We start from the raw sequence: 12,941 nt of genomic DNA on the forward strand, positions 1-12,941 counted from the left end.
TTTTATATTTTATTTGGAAACAGGGTCTCACTAAGTTGCTTAGAGCCTCACTAAGTAGCTGAGGCTGGCTTCAAACCTGTGCGATTCTCCTGTCACAGCCTCCCAAGAGTGATCCTCCTGTCTCAGCCTCCCAAGAGCGGGGGATTACAAGCGTGGGCCACCACACCTGGCAGGGGGAATTCTACCTTTGTGCAGCACCTCCAGCCCTACTTTTTATTCTTTATTTTGAAACAGGGTCTTACTGAGTTTCAAAGGGCCTAAGTAGCTGAGGTGAGGCTGAGGAATTACAAGCATGTACCACCACACCTGTCTAGACAACTCTTCTTAATCTTTTCCTTACACCTCACTGTTAGGCAGTATGATCGAAATTCCAAGATAATCTTAACAAAATTAGAAACCAGAACAAAGAACAACTACTTGACTTAAAATAGTCAAAACTTTGTGTTAAATATAGGACTCAACCCTAGAGATTTTAAATATTTGTTTACTTTTGAAGATGTAGGCCTATTCCAAATATTTTATTTTCTATTAGGATCTTCCATCCTAATATTGAAATACGTCAACCCTTTAGCAATGTCAAGTCACCATTACTTACTTTATCCATGTGTTTATTTCACTCAATGTCTATAAGTTACATTCTATGCATATTCTGACCACAACTTTTCTAGCTGGAGGTTACTATGATCCCAATTTCTGAAACAATGACAATTAAAGTGGATTGAGTGTACAAAAAGAAACCCAACTTTTCTGTAGAAATATTTTTTTCTTTTTTTTTTTAATTCTTTTTTTCTGGGTCTGGGGATGGAACCCAGAGGCATTTGACCTCCGAGCTACACCCCCTGCCCAATTTTTTTTTTATTCTTTATTTTGAAACAGGGTCTCACTGAGTTGCAGAGAGCCTCACTAAGTAGCTGAGGCTGTCCGCGAACCATGATCCTCCTGTCTCAGCCTCCCAAATGCTGGGATTACAAGCATGCGCCACCACGCCCAGCTCTGTAGAAATATTTTTAAAAAATATTTTCAGCTTTAAAAAAAAATCTTAGCTGGGTAGCATGCTTGTAATCCCAGTACTTGGGAATCTGAAACAGGAGGATCATAGTTTTATAGCCAACCTTGACAACTTAGTGAGACCCTCCACAACTTAGTGAGACCCTAAATATTTCAAAATAAAGTGAGACCCTAAATGTTTCAAAATAAAGAATTTTTTAAAATAGGGCTGGGGTGTAGCTGGAAGATAGAATGCCCTGGGTTCAATCCCCAGTGCCTCAAACACAACAACGATGACAACAACTACATTCTAACAGAACTATTGCTTCTCTATTTTTCCAGAGCTCAAAAGAAAACAACTTCTGTTTCCTTGACAATAGGAACATCGTCTCCAAAGACTGGAGTGACCACAGCTGTGATTCAGCCTCTATCTGTCCCTGTTCAACAGGTAATTATGCTTCTTGCAGATCCCACCTAGACTTGAATGCATTCGCCAACTGTGTGGGTTTTAAGAATTTAACTTTGATTCAAATTAGCACACTCCCTTGCGGTATTTTCTAAGTGGGAACCCCACTGGGAGGGATTAAAAATATTTAATCAAGATTGAAGGTTAGCCAACATCTGCATTTGCATTGGGAACTTTTGATAGAATGGTATCTGTCAGGGCTCTATTTGCTTATTTCTTTACAAATGTACTCTCTTTCATTTAATAGAATGCAATATCTCATTTAAAAGACAAAGAAAATCTGCTTAGCCCTAGAAACCATTCCCAGCCCTTAAAACTCAACAGATAACAAGAAAAAAAAAATTGAAATTCCTTGGCTTCACCATATTTTCTTATCCTGTTTTTATTTCATTGAAAGACTGTGTTTCCAAGAAAGGACATAAATGTAAACTCCTGTGAAGTTCTTGTAGTGAGTTTACTTTTCAAACACTAACTTGAAGCTTTAAAAAAAAATTGCCGGGCGTGGTGGCGCACGCTTGTAATCCCAGTGCTTGGGAGGCGGAGACAGGAGGATTGTGCAGGTTCAAAGCCAGCCGCCCTGGCTTAAGAGACCCTGTTTCCAAATAAAAATGTAAAATAGGTCTGGGAGTGTAGCCTGGAGGTAGAAGGGCTTCCAGGAACCCCAGTACCACCATCAAAAAAAAAAAAAAAAACCATTAAAAATGTGAACTCTCAATGTCTCTAAGTCAATGATAAGATGGCTATAGGACACATACAGAGGATTTTTCTTCACTCTCTAGATGTAAACCTACACCTGGCTAAGAAGTCTGTCTTCTGAGCATCACCATTTTTCTCACAGACCTTTATTGTTTATTGGACACTGTTAGATATGTTAGTAAAGATAGTGTTTCATACCTATTCTAATACATAAACAAATGCAAGCAGTAGAGAAAAGGCTTTAGGATTTGTAAACTTGAAAAAAAAATTGACTAAAATAAGTTACTAAGGGATGGCACATATAATAGATATTTTCTTTAAACACATAGACCAGAGGAGAGTTTATAGAAATATCTGATTAAATCAGTGATTTTGTGTGTGTGTTTGTATTTGATGTTTAAGTACTGACAAGTATTTATATGAATGCTAATAAACATTGGGCTAGGCATTTCATGGCAAAAATAAATAAATAAATTACATAGTCAACCCCATTCCAACCCAGTTTATAAACTAGTCTGAGAAACAGGAAATATAAACAAAAAACAATTCTCAAATTTGGCAGAATCTGTTAAGAGAGAACACAGAAGCCTACGAAAGAAAGATACATCCACCTATAGATGTAAATACTGTAATTAGGTGACGGGTACATTTTTAAATGGTTTTAATTCTACGGGAGCATCGGGTGGAAGGTAATCTATCCCACTTTTTACAGTTAGGAGAATTTAGCAGTCAGGGAAATTTCATCATGTTATCATTATAGGTCATGCGATATGAAGGTTAATGCTGTGGATCCAGAATAACTGGGTTCGAATCCCAGACCAACCACTTACTAAAGGACTTTCAATAAATGAGGCCATCTCAGTGTGTCTTATTTCTTTATCTGTGAAGTGGGATAATGATACTAACTATCTCCCAGGGTCCACATGAAGTGTAGTGAGCTACTTTGCACCACACTTAAACAGGGTCTGACACAGAGTAAATACTATAAAAGTATTCCTATGCCCTGTGGACACCAAAAGGTGTTGAAAAGTGACAGCGGGACCTCTTGAATCACAACCCAGTGAAAGTCTTCCAGGGATAATGAGTAAGTCCTTGCTGTGTTAGCATCTCTATGACTCTGGCAATTCGCTGCCATGTCCTGTACCATATTCAGATGAGAGATGCTAGATTCCCATCATCTTGGGTTAAGAATTTAACAGCCCCTTGGATATGTGAGTACATCCAGATGGTTTGAAAAAGTGTGCACAAAGACATATTTTTCATTTCCTACTCTGAAATCCTTATATTTCCCAAGAGAGAGATGTCATTTAGTAAGTGTCCTAGCACCTTTGGGGTTTTTTTGTTTTTGGTTTTTGCATATTACGGAAAAAATATTCTTCATTTCCTACAATCCCTTTATTGAAAGACTAGAAGTTAAAGATAAGATAGGTTTGATAATTTACCATCTGCTGCCAATAGCTTCTGCTTCTGCTTTAGTGAATCTAGACTACACTGAAAAAATAAAAGGAAATGTGTGTGAGAACTTCTAAAAAAGACCCCTGTCGAAGTCCCACACACACAGAGATCCATTTGGTAATAGCATTTAAAAGCTCATGGATCCCCTAGGATTCAGGGAACTTTTACCTTGAATATCCTTTTGAGCAGAAAAGAATAACAGATGTGAAATGGGAAAGCAGAACAATGTCCGTACTGTAAGAGCAGACTCCGTGTGATGCATGGCGATACCACCATTCTCTCTCTCCATTCAAGGGGAGAGACCTTAATAATGAAAGGCTGCTTCAGCCCATCTTTTCAGCAATTTATATATTTAGAATCTGATCCGTGTGTCTCTGCTCTGTCAGGTTCACAGTCCGACTTCGTATCTCTGCCGACCTGATGGAACCTCCACGGCCTGCTTCCCTCCTGTTTTTACAAAGGTCTGACATCTGGAAGTCTCCTTCTCTGTGTTTGCTTTGGTCCTTAAATTTCATTCACATGTGGCTTCGTGTAGCAGCCTTTAAAAATTCAAATGAGCAGATCGGTAGGCTGATTAGCACGGTTACCTTTGGGGCTGGATAGATATTTGTTGAACAACTGCTGTGTGGCTGACATCTTATAAAAGATCTGAGAGATGTGGGTGTGGGCAGGGACCCAGTGGAAACTAAGATCTACTAGAAAAGCCAACACAGTTAGAAAAAATAAGATACAATTCAGTGTTATTTTTTTTTTCCTTTTTCCTCAAGGACATTGCATGGGAGATCTAGCAAGTTTTGTTGAAACTCAAAAAATCCTGACATTTTCATGCCCTAAGATGGTGACTTACTTTGCCAGGCTGAACGAAATCCATTTTATTTCACTGGCCAACTGCTCAAGTCAGAAATGGTTCCATGTTGCCGGGCATGGTGGCCCACACTTGTAATCCCAGCATTTGGGAGACTGAGACTGGAAGATTGTGGTTCGTGGACAGCCTCAGCTACTTTGTGAGGCCCTTTGCAACTCAGTGAGACGCTGTTTCAAATTAAAGAATAAAAAATTGAGCTGGTGGTTAACTCGGAGGTAGAATACCCCTGGGTTTCATCCCCAGTACTACAAAAATAAATAAATAAATAAATAAATAAATAAATAAATAAATAAATAAATAAATAAAATAAAGAAATGGTTCCATGAAGCATTTCTTCTTTTTCTTTTCTTTTTTTAGAAAATCATTAAATTTTATTAAATGATTTTATATTTTATTTATTTATTGGTGGTACTGGAGATGGAACCTAGCGGTCTCACTGACTTACAAAGAGCCTCACTAAGTACCTGAGGCTGGCTGCAAACCTGTGATCCTCCTGCCTCAGCCTCCCAAGTACTGGGATTACAAGCATGCACCAGACCCGGCTTGAATGACATTTTAAAAGGCCAAATAAATAGAGCGATCTACCTTTCTTGTGAACTGAAAAACTATAAAGTAGTCCTAGCTCTGGTTAATCTATATATATGGAACTGAAGATTGAACCCAGGGACATTTTACCTCCAACCTATACTTCCAGCCCCTTATTTATTTATTTATTTATTTATTTACTTATTTACTTATTTATTTTTTATTTCCAGTACTGGAAATTGAACCCAGGAACATTGTACCTCCGAGCTACACCCCCAGCCCTATTTTTTATTCTTTATTTTGAAACAGGGTCTTACCAAGTTGCAGAGGGCCTCACTAAATTGTTGAGGTTGGCTGCAAACCTGTGATCCTCCTGGCTTCAGCCTCCCAAATATTGGGATTAAAAGTGTGTGCTACCATCCCCAGCTCATTTTTTATTTTTGAACAGTCTTGCTAAATTGCTGAGACTGGCCTTGAACCTGTGGTCCTTCTGTCTCAGTCTCCCAAATAATGAAACTGTAGGTATGCACCATCAAGCTTGGCTTGGTTAATCAATACTTAATATAAATCTTGCTAAAATTCTAACAAGTTCTTCACTTCTATTTCTTTGTTTGATATAGACCTTATTCTAAAAGTTGTATGGAGCTTTGCTTGGTGGTGCACACTTGTAATCCCAGCATTTGGGAGGCTGAAACAGAAGGATCGTGGTCCAAGGACAGCCTCCACTACTATTTAGTGAGGCCCTTTGCAACTCAATGAGACCTTGTTTCAAAATAAAGAATAAAAATTAGGGCTGGGGGTATAGCTCAGAGGTAGAATGCCCCTGGGTTCCATCCCCAGTACCTCAAAAAAAAAATTTATAAAATAAGTTATATGGAAGAAAAACTGCCCAAGAATAGTTAGACCAATTCTGAATAAAAAAAATAAGATGGCCAGGCGTGGTGGCACACACTTGTAATCCCTGCTCTTGGGAGGCAGAGACAGGAGGATCATGCAGGTTCGAAGCCAGCCACGCTGGCTTAAGAGACCCTGTTTCCAAATAAAAAAGCATAAAAATAGGTCTGGTAGTGTAGCCTGGAGGTAGAAGGGCTTCCAGGAACCCCAGTACCACCAAAAAAGAAAAAAAAAGAAAAGAAAAGAAAAGAAAAGAAAAGAAAAGAAAAGAAAAGAAAAGAAAAGAAAAATAAGATGATTTTAGGGAAGGATTAAGATTTGTTTTATGAGATATCAAGACTTTCTAAAGATATAGTAATTATGTCACAGGCTGAACACCCCTCTCCTAAGTGTTCCAAAATGCAAAACATTTGTGCACCAAGAGAATGCTACAAGTGGAAAATGCCACCCTTGTTCTCATATAATAAGTTGCAGTCAAAACATAGGCACCCCAAAAAATTGCATAAGTTTACCTTCAGTTCATGTGTATTAGGTATATATAAAATAGAAATGAATTTTGTGTTTGGTTTGGGTCTCATCTCCAAGATAAATTTTCATTATGTATCTGCAAATATTCTAAAATCCTAAAAAAAAAAAAAAAAATACAAATTCTGAGATGCCTCTAATCACAAGTATTTTACGCAACCTGTAGTAAGGTCCTGGCTCAGGCTCTGCAAATTGATAAATAATCAGATACTCCAGTATCTCAAAAAAAAAAAAAAAACCAACTTGCAGATCACTGGGAAAATGAATTCTTTAGTGGAAGTGAAAAAGTGTTACACTGAATTCCTATCTCACACTTTCCACAAGAATCAATTCCAAGAAAACTAAAGACAAATGTGAAAGCCAATCTGTAAAACTTCTCTGAGACAGTAGCAAAACGCATCTTGATTATGTAAAGAATGATTCTTTTTCTCCCAACTCAGACAGAATCAGGCTTTATTAGAAAATTTTTATAAGGAATTATTTGTTCCCATTGAGTCACAGGCAACAAATAATAACAGCTGACAACAACTGTTTAATCCCACTCCACAATAGTCTATTAAAAAAAAGAAAGATAAAAGTCATGTTATAACCTACCAAAAACTCTAAGTCACTATAACAGCCAATGAAGTTTTCCTTTAGTGCTGAAAGCAGGACACGTTTACAGGAGATGGACCCTCCACATTTTAATGTAGGTTAAGAATTTTCACAAGCATCTCCTCAAGGTCATGACCAAGAAGTGTATGTTGCCTCATACATAACCAAAGACAGTGGTTTCAGGGTACCAGAGCCCAACGTACCTCTTGATTTGAGAAAATTAAGTCCACTCTGGTGGCTTAAGGGGAAAACAAGAGGATGTGGCGTTTTGCTTTCCCTGGCCGCAGGGCTCCACAGCAGTGGCCTAGCATGTATACGTGTTACAGAATTCCTCCTGGGCCCCAAGAGGAATCCTCCAAAGCTGATGTGAAACCCTCTTTCCACCATTGCAATCCAACTCATGATACAGAGATACTCTATTCAGAGATTCATCTTCCCCTCCTCCCCAAAAGAAAATCGTGAAGTGCTCTATGTGCTAGCCACATGGCTTCAAAAAAGTAAAACAAAATTCTATATTTTTACGTAGGTTGATTTTTTTTCAACCCCAAACTGTACCATCACTGGAAACACAAGCATGTTTCGCTGTGCGTGCCCGCCTCCCCTGTACTGTGTCTGTACCCCTCTACGTTCTGCAAGTTGCTCCCTCCTTGCGTGTTCCTGCTTTCCCCTACCCCCCTTTGCAAGGTCCTTTGCAGGCCTGGGTTCTGGTTTGGACACCTTCAGAAAATCATACTGCTAGCTGGGTATGGTGGCGCATGCTTGTAATCCCAGTACTTGGGAGGCTGAGACAGGAGGATTGCAGGTTTTCAGCCAGCCTCAGCTACTTAGGCCATCCGTAACTTAGTGAGACCCTGTTTCAAAATAAAGAATTAAAAAATAGGGCTGGGAGTGTAACTCAGAGGTAGAATGTCCTGAACTGGGTTCAATTCCCAGTTCTGAAAAAAGAAAGAAAAGAAAGAGAAAAGAAAAGGAAAGGAAAAGGAAAAGAAAAAAAAGAAAAGAAAAGGTCCCATTGATAATCTACTACAAAAGGCTCCTTGGATGTGACTGGAAAACTGTAATAGTTCAGTCTATAAAAACTAGGTCCCACCAGTGACGCCATGCTGTGTGCCACTCAATTAGCTCTTCTCTGTAGCCAGAAGTTTAGTCGAAATAGTGGCCCCACTGCTAGTTAATCTTGGAGGAAGGGAGAGAGGGGATCTATGGACAGGAACTATAAACATCTTAATATTTAATTGCAAGTGCAAAGATTTACCACCTTGCATCTATAAAGTCAGATTAATTTCTAATCTGTTGGATTATAAAAATGTGTCCACCTGGACTTGGAGTGGGGTGAGGGACAAGGGCAGGGGCAGGGGCAGGGAGGAGGAAATGAAGGTCAAGAGGAAGAAGGGCAGCACGTTTTATTATTTTACTTAGAATATCAAAATGAGAAAATACTGCACCTCTAGCCTAATAAACTTGATATTGAAAACTAACCGCACAGTCTAGGAAAAAGTTACAGCAACTGAAAACAAATGTTTTTGTGCCTTTTTTTTTTTCTCAGCTCTCTGGTTTTTCTGAAGATCTACATTTGGGGTGTAATTGTTTTAAGAGTTTGCATTCAAATAACCAGTTTGTTCTTAAACATAGACGAAGAAAAGTTAATAGGTGTTACCATCAATTTCATAAATACAAAAGAATCAGTAAACAGCCCCCCAAAAAATCTACACTAATTTCATGATGTAGAGATTATGAAAAGCTAGTCATAACCAATGAGCTTACAGGTGTATAACCTTACCGGAGTTCATGGTAATTATTTTATGCGGGTTTGTTTTGTTTCATTTTTCCGAGGTTTGGAATTGTTCTGTGTTGTGAAATTGCTTGAGAACATACCAAAGACTGAGGGACAACATTTTCCTTGAATTTCAGGAGCTGCAAAACACAGCAGCCTCCGAGGGGCAGGTGGTGGTCCTGGAGTGCCGGGTCCGAGGAGCACCCCCTGTCCAAGTCCAGTGGTTCCGGCAAGGGAGTGAAATCCAGGACTCTCCAGATTTCAGGATTCTACAGAAAAGTAAGGAGAGGTGTCCATACTCCCAAATCTCACCATCTTATTCTCTCTGGTTTTGGAAAACCAGGAAGGACTAAGTCCTTCTGATGAATTGATTTCTGTATTCAAAACGAGGTGAGACTATAGAATCCACAGTGTGTGAGGGCCGGTAAATGAAAACTGTGGCCCCTTTGAGACTAATGAAAGATATATATTCTTTCAACTTAAAGTTGGGAGAATATTTTAGGAGGATCACAAGTCTAGAGCCCATCTATTAACTACGTTTTTTAAAACTTCTTGTGTAAGGTGTTGCTGGAATCCAAGTTTCCATTCATAGAGCAATGTAAATTGACCTGCTATTGCTTCAACTCTTTTGTATTATGGAGGTTGTCTGTAATATTTCTGCAGATGTCCTAGACAAGGTATCAGAAAAGGAAAGGAAGTTTGCTATTTATGGAACCCTATTCTAATACACTGTTTTAATTTTTTTCTTCTTCTTCTTACATGGCAAACAGAACCTAGATCTACAGCTGAACCTGGTAAGAATCTTCATTGTGGTGGGGTTAATGTATCATTTGGGTTTCAATAGTCCTTTGTTTCTGTGTTAAAGCCATAAGCAAAACCATGTTTTTGCAATTCCCTGGAAATCTGAAACCCCCTTAAAGACAATGTCTTCTTTAACATGGGATCTGTACCCTGCATTTTACATCAGCCTCTTTATTAGTGAAACATTAAGTGCCATTCAAACAAGAAGAAGGTCAAGTTCAGTGACTTAAAGCTTTTTAAAAAATCTAGTTGTTGGTGCTCAGAAAGCAGTAAACTAATGATGAAAAGATGTCTTCCTAACAGTTCAGAAAAGAACAGTCTGCTGCATATTTCTACTGAGCAGAGCCCATAAGGGTTAGACACCCTGGCTTAGAAATGTGCCTCTGATGAGAGCCACCCCAAGATGTGAGCAAATTGAACCCCACAGACACTTCTAGTTATGTGCCCTGAGCCATAAACTTCTGCTTCCTGCAAGCATGAAGAAAGTCATCTTGTCCTAGGATTTCTTTATTACCACATCACTAGAAATCATCAGAGAGCTCTGTGATCCAGAAGCCCTGGGAGCAAATATTCTCTGCCTTCACCTCCTGTATATTTATAATTCCTCATGGACCAAGAGATGTCTGTCCAGGTATTTCATAGCATGTTCTCCTCCAGACAGCTTTCTTTTGTATCTTTTCCCATCAACAAAGCCACAGTTCCATTGGCTTCTTACAAAGAGTAGAAAAACAAGCCCTTTGCCTGCTTTGCTGCTTGTGCTTCTGCTTCAGCATCAGGCAGGTCTCGCCAGATGTGGCTTGGGAAGTGTGACCTGACCCTGACCTTTCCCTGGGAACCTGAGGGTTTTCTGTGAGCTGCTGCAGGTCAGATTACTGTGAGCAGCTCCTGGTTCTTTCACAGCTGAACAGCAGGTCTTGGATCCATCAGGATCTAAGTTTAAAGGGTGCTTCTCAGCATCCCTTGGGGGCAACTGGAATTGATCTGCTGCCTTCTGAGTTACAACTAGAGCGTGTCACCCCACCAATGTGTCAGTCACCACATCAAATACTGCAGTCGCTTCCCAGACTGAAGAAATACACCACTTCATATTTCGTCTGGGATATGTCTTTGTGTACAATTGAATAATTTTATAGTTCCCTAATGCATGGAACTTCTAAGGCTAAATCTACTGCATGATCTAATATGGAAATCCTATAGGGAGTTAGGGCACAGCTCTTGCATTTGCTCTTTTAGATAATCATAGATAGATACATGATAGGGGCACAGACAGGAAAGTAGGAACCCAGTATCTTTTGTCTATAAGAAAGTTTATGCATGGTGGCGCATGCTTGTAATCCCAATACTTGGGAGGCTTAAACAGGAGAATTACAGGTTCAAAACAAGCCTTAGCTACTAGTGAGGCTGTCTGCAACTTAGTGAGACCCTATTTCAAAATAAGGAATAAAAAAATAGGGCTGTGGGTATAGCTTGGAGGTAGATTGCCCCTGGGTTCAATCACCAGCACCGTAAAAATAAAAAATAGTTTACTATGTGTAACATGGGAAATTTATGTCTTTTAATGTTTTATGTACTAATAAGACTGAAATATTGGGCCAAAAGTTTTAAACACATTGCTACTGGAATGGACTAAGGTTGCTTTTGATATTGCATATTGTATTTTAAACAAATATATGCAACTTTTTAAAAATTGTGTTGCATTAATACAGTATCACCATCTACTTAGGTGTTGATGATTATGTCTTTCATAATCTAGGTTGGAAAGCTGAACGCTAGCCATCATCCAAAATTTTAAAACCTTTTTAAAAAGCTGCACAGTTTAGTTTTGAGTATGGACATATTTGAACATTGAAAACACTAATATAATATAAAGGAACACATTTGGGGAAGAGGAAGGATGGAGATATCACTTGCCCCTCCTCCCATGCCCTTATCCTTCATCTTATATACACTCCTGTTTCAGTTATGGCTTGCTGTTTTGCCTCTAAAATATGGTACGATCATAAACTATTTAATAAGATTAATCCTAAGCAGTTTCCTGGAGTCATCAGACCTCTAGGACATACTGAAATTCTTTATGGCTTAATATAGCAAAATCATGTAGAGAAGCATATGATAAGAACGGCATTCCTTTTAAACCCCATGTCTTGGAATCATATAAAGAATATTCCTCTCCACATTTGCTGAGTGTTATTTTTATTTTTGCTTTAGTTATGTCTGAAAGCATTCAAGAAAATAGATGCCTCTATTCCAACAACAATAGATAGCATTTGCTAAAACCAAGTATTTCTAACGGAGAAATGTTTCATGCAAATCAGCTAATACAAATGGGGGAAAATGTACTCAGGACCCATTAAAAAATACAATGAGCTTTCCTTGGCCTCTGGTCATTTGTCCACAAATATGTTCATTACAACACAACTAGGATTGCTCCTTCCTCTTTTACAGCAAAGCATTAAAATGCTCTGCTTCAGGGGATCTACTATTGGCACGCAGTGCTAAATAAAATCCAGTCACTTATTTTTCCTCCTTTTTTTTTTTTTTGCAGGTCTGGGGATGGAACCCAGGGGTATTTGACCTCTGAGCTACACCCCCTGCCCAATTTTTTATTCTTTATTTTGAAACTGGGTCTCACTGAGTTGCGGAGGGCTTAAGTAGCTGAGGCCATCCGCAAACCGCGATCCTCAGGTCTCAGCCTCCCAAATGCTGGGATTACAAGCGTGCGCCACCATGCCCAGCTATAGTCACTTATTTTAAACAACAAAAGCTCAAGCACAAGAATGACGACCCAAGTGAATGCTTATATGAGCTGCTTGCTATGAGTCAAAACTTCAGAACAAGCACATTTTATTTTTTAATGTGCTTTTATTGGTGCATGTTGACAGTGAAATACATGCACATAACATTTGGTGCCCCCTACCTCCTCATTTCTCCCCTTCCCAATACAAAAAGTACTGTAATTGACATTGGTATATTCATGTATGTACACAGCATTATGGTAGTATTTCCATTAATGAACCTCAGTCTTCCTCCTCCTCTTCTTTTAGACCTCCTCTGTGGCTCCATTGAGGTTTCCCCTCCATTATCTGGAGTCCCTCTGGTATCCCAGTTACTCCCTAGCTTGCACATATTAGAGAACACATATGACCCTTCACTTTCTGTGATTGGCTAGTCTCACTTAACACAATGTTTACCAGGTCTTTCTATTTTCTTGCAAATTTTGTTATGATATGATTTTGTTCTTCTTTATTACTGAGTAGAATTCCATTGTGTATATTTCCCATAATTTTGTAATCCATTCCTTTGTTGATGGACACCTAGGTTGGGTTCATAATTTGGCTATTTTTGTGCACTGTGCTGCT

The 12,941-nt window shown here is 39.0% G+C and overlaps 1 protein-coding gene across 1 annotated transcript in view; it reads left to right on the top strand.

Moving 5' to 3' along the window:
* PALLD (palladin, cytoskeletal associated protein) overlaps nucleotides 1-12,941 on the top strand; it is a gene marked incomplete at its 3' end in the record, with an annotated part of 424,215 nt that overhangs the window by 178,181 nt on the left and 233,093 nt on the right. Inside the window, exons 5-8 of the mRNA XM_080710225.1 lie at nucleotides 1,330-1,435; nucleotides 3,991-4,065; nucleotides 8,919-9,060; nucleotides 9,552-9,575. Of these exons, the coding sequence (XP_080566351.1) occupies nucleotides 1,330-1,435; nucleotides 3,991-4,065; nucleotides 8,919-9,060; nucleotides 9,552-9,575 (347 nt within the window). The remainder of the gene's footprint in view (nucleotides 1-1,329; nucleotides 1,436-3,990; nucleotides 4,066-8,918; nucleotides 9,061-9,551; nucleotides 9,576-12,941) is intronic.

This window comes from Muscardinus avellanarius (genome assembly GCF_963383645.1).
Source record: "Muscardinus avellanarius genome assembly, chromosome: 14".
Taxonomy (NCBI): Eukaryota; Metazoa; Chordata; class Mammalia; order Rodentia; family Gliridae; genus Muscardinus; species Muscardinus avellanarius.